Consider the following 7,110-nt stretch of genomic DNA (forward strand, 5'->3'; position numbering starts at 1 on the left):
AAAGTTTTCAAGTAGAAACAGGAAAATACTTCAGAAAAGAACAAAAAACACTCCATGTAACTTTTCACTCCTCACACATGGACATCGTATTCCATACTTTAATGACTAGATGTGCAGCATGAAAAATATTTTATATAATAATAAATTTTCAGGCACTTTTTGCATCATTGTATGGATGGTAATCTGTTCCATATTAGATAAGTCTGTTTATTAAAATGTATATTTCTTAGTAGACTTCTTGGAAACATGGATTTGATGGTCACTTTTTGACAGAGGCTATGTAGGCATGTGGACACACAGCTGAATGACAGAATGGAGTATATAAAACCAGGAGAGCAGCTATAAAACCTACCAGCATGTTCAAGTCTACATTAGCAAGAAGCATAGTAAATGTAGTGCTATAAAAAATATTTATGACCATGTAAGTGAAATTTGTGGTCTCAGATATTCCTCTCCAACAAAGTTATATACATGACCTCAGTATCCAAGTGTACTTTAGTCCAAAAGACTAGTATAATACATGACTATTCTTTCTGTAAAACACCAGAAATATTACTTGGAATAATATATGTCATAAAAGAATATATTATGATAATGTAATTTATGTGAACCCACGAGATACAAGAGAATTTCCAATTACATATGGTCTAAAGATTATAAGAACTTCTGTCAGTAATTCTTGCTCTGAAGTTTTGAACATTTAGGGGAACTTTTTCAGCCACACAGTTGGTCTTTGAAAAGGTTACCTAGCAAGAAATCTTTTCAGAGCCCTCTTTATGTCCTTGTTCCTGAGACTATAGATAAAGGGGTTCAGCATGGGTGTGACCACAGTGTACATCACTGAGGTGACTGCACTAGACTGTAAGTGGTCAGTACCAGCAGAGCCAAAATACAAACCTAGGCTTGTACCGTAAAACAAGGAGACAACTGAGAGGTGAGATGCACAGGTGGAAAATGCTTTATACTTCCCCTGAGCTGATGAGATTGCACATATGGAGGACACTATCTTAGAGTAAGAATATAGAATCCCAGCCAAGGGACCACCACCCAGCAGCCCAGCTGAAAAGTACATCAAAATGTCATTAGAAAAGGTGTCAGAACAGGCAAGTTGGACCACCTCTTTGAGTTCACAGAGAAAGTGAGGGATTTCCAAGTCTGAGCAGAAGGACAGCTGCAACACCATTAAGCTTTCTAACAAGGAATGCAGAATACTAATGATCCAGGACACCAGAATCAGCAGCCCACAGAGGCGGGGGTTCATGATGACTGTGTAGTGCAGGGGGTGACAGATGGCCACATACCTGTCATAGGCCATGACAGTAAGGATGAAGTTATCCAACACTGCAAAGTGTATATAAAAATACATCTGGGTGATGCAACCTGCATAGGTGATAGCTTTGCTGTGTGTCTGGATGTTCACCAGCATCTTTGGGATGGTGGTGGAGGTAAAACAGATGTCTACCAAGGACAGGTTGGAGAGGAAGAAGTACATGGCTGTGTGGAGGTGGGAGTCTGAGCTGACGGCCAGCATGATGAGCAGGTTTCCCAACACAGTGATCAGGTACATGGAGAGGAAAAGCCCAAAGAGGACAGGCTGCAGTTCTGGTTCTTCTGACAGTCCCAGGAGAAGAAACTCTGAAATTTGTGTACCATTGCCTGGTTCCATGTGGGGCAGGTGACTACCAAAAAATAGAAGAAAATGAATAACTAATTTTTACATTAGTAACTGAGAATAAATGCTACATTTTTCTTTTAGAATGCAAAAAATAATTTTCATATTGGGTTAGGATCTAGTTCTTATTAAGGCATGTCTACTGCCATTGCTCATTAGAATTCCCTTTTCTACCATCATTCATTCTTCAAACACCATGTATATTGCTATTTTATTGGGGATATTGTTCATGTATTTGAGGAGCATACTCCTATATTGACTGTACATCTGTACCAGGCACTGTTCAGAGTATGGAATAATGAAAAACAAAGGGTTCCTCAAACTAAAGATGAACAAAGAGCATAATCAAGCGCAATTAATACTATAATATATCCAATGGTGCAGTTGGTATGTAGAAAATTAAATCACACTACATGGAGAGGATGCTTTGTATTTTTTCATTTTTATTGCAATTTTCCTATAACCGTTTCACCCTCTGATATCCCCTACTCCCCCACCCCAATAACATACTGTTGTCCATGTCCATGAGTACTTTTTCTCTAAACCAATCCCCCAACCCCTAATCTCCCACTCAATACCTGTCATCCTGTATTTTATCTATCCATACATCTCTATTTTGCTTGTTAAATCATTTCTTCATCAGACTCCACATGTAAGTGAAACCATATAACATATGTCTTTCTCTGACAGGTTACTTTACTTACTGAGAAGTTCTCCAGGGCTATGCATGCTGAGGGTGTTCTTTTTCATAGAGTTTAGTCAAGCCTTGCCAGCAGGCAACACGTTAACAGGCACCTCAAAGAGGGAACCTAAGAGGGAGAAAGTGTTTGCCAGGCAGAAGAATAGCCAATGCAAAGGCCCTGAGGAAGATGGTGATTTTAGAAAATCAAGGCTCAGAACCAGCCAGTGTATCAGGGGCAGGAGAGATGGTGTTAGAGGATATTAAAAACAATGGGGCCTGTGCATTGTTGTTGGAACTTCAACTCCCAGACAGTCCCCTGTACACAATTATGTAAACCAGGCACTTTATTATTTCAGTTGCAAAAACATCCTGTGAATTGAAAAGAATCTCCTCCTTAGTTCTTTCTCTTGAAAGAGTCTGCCTGCTATGTGATAAGTCACCTTGGAATACATGAGTCCAGGTACCCCTGCTCTGAGCACTGCTCTCAGTTTACAAGGCACACACAGGCACACACAGCATGGCCTCCTCATGTGTGTCGTCTCCATGTTTGTCTCACTCACTATTTAGGCCATGAGGACATACAACTCAAGCTGTTCGGATCAAGTATCTATTTCAAAAAGAATTTACACATACTACCTCCATACAGCTATGGTGAGCCTGCATGCACAAATAAGCTTGGGGTTCTAGATTGGAATGTCCATTGTATTCCCTGTATTTAAAGAAACGTAAATGTAGAGGGAGAGAGAAGAAAATGGACATGAGGAAGAAAAACAATCTATTGATAACAAGCTCAGGTGATCTCTGAGAGATGATGAGGAAGAAATGTCTTTGGATTCTGGCAGCTTTCCAACCCTATCTAAACTCCCTTGACATCAAGCAAAAATAATAAAGGAAAAAAGATATATTTGTCCAAAACACAAAGGTAGTTACCTACATATGGTGTGGAAACACCTTACAGATTCACTACTCCAAATGAAAACTGAGCAACGACATAAACTAGTATTTTACCAAAGGAAATCTCTTTAATATCAAGTAGTAGAAGACTGGTTTTTCCAGTGTCTTTTCTCAAGTTATTTGATGAGTGGGTTTTTATAAGGTTAAAATGCAGATGAAACAAACCTCTCCCTCACTTTTCTCATGAGGCCCCTTTCTTTTCCTTGGACTTTAGGTTAGGATCTCATTTCTGGCAAATCAATAGGGACTGTCTCATTCTGGCTCTGATCTTCATCCAACATACAAAAGCCTCCCCAGGACATGACAAATAGAGCCTGCACACGCCATGACAATCGGTTTTTTTACACTGAGTAACTTTCTTTATGTGACTTAAGCCCATCCACTTTATCATGCAAACATTTATTTCACCATACTGTGCCTTCACCATCACAATACTGTGAAGGGAAGTGGTGGGGGGGAAATGGAGACAACTAACTGTACTGGAACAACAATAAAAATAGTGTGGTGATTAAAATGGAAAATAATTAAAAATCAAAATTGAAAATTGAAAAAATCCCCATAAATTAAAAACAAAACAAAACAATGCCACATCTGAGCAAGCAGGGCTTCACTTGCTTTGATCACCTCTGTATTTTTACAAATGTGTGTATGTATATTTGTGCATTTACTTAGGAACCCCTTGAATAAAACTGAAGTAATGAAAGGAATGGCAGAGAGAATAAAACCTGGTTAAACAGAGCAATGTAGCCACTGTGTTCAAGAAAATGAGGGGAGCATCAAAAACTAATGAAAATAAGGTATAAATACCAATGTGCATTCATTAATTATCTTGGCAGAGGCACAGACCCAAAAGGTAATGCCTGATGTTCCTAGACATGGTGGCAAAGCAGAGGCTCAGTTTTATTTGTTAGATCAATCAGGAATTAGACCTCAGGATATAAGTACATTTAACACATGGTAAGGTTGTATTTCTATATATTCGGAAATGTTGGATTGTTGAATAAAAGCTGAAAAATAAACATCCACCTGGAAGAAAATGAAGTTGACCCCCTACCTGGGTCCTGTCACATAAAATCTGGGGGATTGCTTACTCACTGGAAGAGTGACCAGTATTTTTAGGTGAACAGATGGAAAAGTATATATTAATATTGATGTGTGGGCCAAGCAACCCTAATCAAGTCAAAAGACTCAGTAGTAAAAACACAAACATATTTAACAAATAAAAGGCAAAACATTATTATGGCCAAAACATCCCTAAAGTCATTAAGAAATAATATTTTTATTTATTTTTAGCTTTATATTCTTATTTTTATTGAATTTATTGGGGTGCCATTAGTTAATAAAACTATGTAGGTTTCAGGTGCACAACTCTCTAATATTATCACCTGTATGTTGTATTGTAAGTTCAGTGCCCCAAGTCAGGTCTCCTTCTGTCAACATTTATTCCCCTTTTACCCTCTTCTACATCCAATCATCATAACTTTTAAAAATCACTGCAAAGGCTGACTATGAAAAAGTACTAAGCGTATAGTAATGTTCACATTATTCAAAAACATCAAATATGAATCTCTGATCAAAAACAGAAAAAGTTCAACAAACAACAGAAAAGTTCTTTCACACCTATCAGCCTGGAGAAAAATTTAGAGAAATGTCACATTGACTAGGGTGCAGACTTTTAAACAGGTAGCAAAGGGGTGCTCTGTTTTTTCCTGGCAGAAGTGTGAAGTGTTGCAACATTGAGAGAACAGGCTGAAGGCACACACACTACACACACTACACACACTACACACACTACACACACTACACACACTACACACACTACAAGGATCTGTGTCTCTAATGCAGGGCTCCTCAGTCTCTGCAGGACTGACATCCTGGGCAGGTGTTTGTCTGAGGGGTGGTCTCTCCTGGACACTGCAGGATATCCAAAGCATCCCTGGACTTTACTGACACTTCTCATGTGACAGCCAAAAATGTCTACAAAGACTGTTCAGTGGTCCCCTGGGGGGACAGTATTGCCTCTGGTGAAGAACCAAAGTTTTAACATAACAATCTCAAAATATTCTCATACATTGTTATAATAGCAATGTATTGGAAAAGTATACCTTAGATTTCAAGTGTGACTAGCAGAGCCACACCACAGACTATTATGTAGACATGGAAATAATGGATAAGCATCTTATACTTTTTTTCACTGGAGGGAAGACCATAGGTATTGTTAAATATGAAGGAAGAGTGGACACATGGAAAGAAAAAAACTGCACAATAGATTGAGCATTTCTCATGGGCCAGAATGCTGTTCATGCATTTGTACAAAAGTGCATGGTGTGTATGTGAGCATAATATAGGAAGACAAGATTTAAAGAAAGAAAATACGACCTTATGGAATAACGATTACCACCAGCAATGTGACTAGGTTAAGTACGCTGATAACAGAACTATTGTATGAAAAATAATGAAGTGGAAGTGAGAATCAAATTAATTTATATTAAGACAGAAAATAATAACTTAACAATATCAGTATGGGCCACCATTCCCAGATCAAGTCGACAGAGACTTGGAAATAAAAGAATGTTATAAAGAGGATTTTAAAATCAGTGAGAAAGCAGTTACAATTTCTTCCTACATAGAGATATGTGGATTCACATTTGCTCATGGAAGGGACAGGTTGTCTTCAGTCAAATCTTCATAAAGAGTGCCTTCCACTTTAACAGGAACCTAATCAACAAAACAACAAGCAAGCAAAATACAACCAAAGATCCTGAAATTGATAACAGGCTGACAGTGACCAGAGAAGAGGGGGGAGGGGATAATGGAAGGAAAGGGTGAAGGGTTTACAAGAACAATTAGAAAGCACACAAGGACAATACCAGGGGGCAGGGGTGGTAACAGGAGAAGGGAGTGGGGAGGGCTGGGGTAGTGGTGAGGGCTGGGGAGAAAAGGCAGAAAACTACTTGAACAGCAATAAAAAGATTGTTAAAAAGTAAATGTAATGCTGCTGTGAACAGTTTGTTCATATTTTGGGTATATCCATGCACTCCTTTCTTTTGGGTATGTAATTAACAGAAGAATTGCTTAGTCATATTGCATAATTTTGTTCATATTGCATTAGTTCTAATATTTATGAAATAATCACAAATTTCTATAAGACATGGGGTCATAAAGCAAAATGAGTTAGTCTTTTAAAAGACTTTTAAGTGGATACCTTTCTCCAATATACATTGATTTTGTGTGTTATGGCTTTGCTGAATTCATACATGTACATGAAAACTACTGTGTGAAAATTAAAATAAATAAATAAAAATCAGAAAAAGAAAGAAAAGGACAGCCTTCCAAGGACAGTGTGACATGATGCCAATTTTAAAATAGAGCTAACCGCAGAAGGCCAAAGAAGAAATAAAGAATGATGGAGATGTGACCAAGTTGGCAGTATCTGTGTAGGGTGATTTTTTAGTGCTAAGTACATGGAAGAACATTCACTCTCATTGTTTGTTTGTAGCAAGGATTCACAAGTAAAGAATAGAACAGTAAGAGCTATGTATTTTTCAGTAACAAAAGTTAAACACAAAAAAGCAATGGAGCGAATATAATGTGATGAGTAATACATTTCAGCCCACACAGTTAATAAATACTCAAAATTCTCCACATATATGTACATAAAAGTACTCAATGAGAACAACAAAATTGGTGGGGGGAAAAACCCTTCTGTTCCTTGTTTAGAAATATGCAATGAAAAACAGGAATCAAAGCATGCTGACCCACTCTGCAAATGTCAGAAAGTTGCAGACAATTTATAATAGGG

At 37.9% G+C, this 7,110-nt stretch overlaps 1 protein-coding gene across 1 annotated transcript; it reads right to left on the bottom strand.

Annotated features, from left to right (window-relative positions):
- Nucleotides 1-742: 742 nt before the first annotated feature.
- Nucleotides 743-1,666, bottom strand: LOC118986910 (olfactory receptor 7A10-like). The gene has a single exon (XM_037045959.1). The coding sequence runs from the start codon at nucleotides 1,664-1,666 to the stop codon at nucleotides 743-745; it is 924 nt and encodes a 307-aa protein (XP_036901854.1).
- Nucleotides 1,667-7,110: the final 5,444 nt, after the last annotated feature.

This window comes from Sturnira hondurensis, unplaced genomic scaffold, assembly GCF_014824575.4.
Source record: "Sturnira hondurensis isolate 20B ecotype Veracruz unplaced genomic scaffold, ASM1482457v3 Scaffold0004703, whole genome shotgun sequence".
Lineage (NCBI taxonomy): Eukaryota > Metazoa > Chordata > Mammalia > Chiroptera > Phyllostomidae > Sturnira > Sturnira hondurensis.

What these genes read in the sequence shown, in the direction of transcription:
- LOC118986910 (XM_037045959.1), bottom strand. Translation starts at nt 1,666, where the DNA reads ATGGAACCAGGCAATGGTACACAAATTTCAGAGTTTCTTCTCCTGGGA.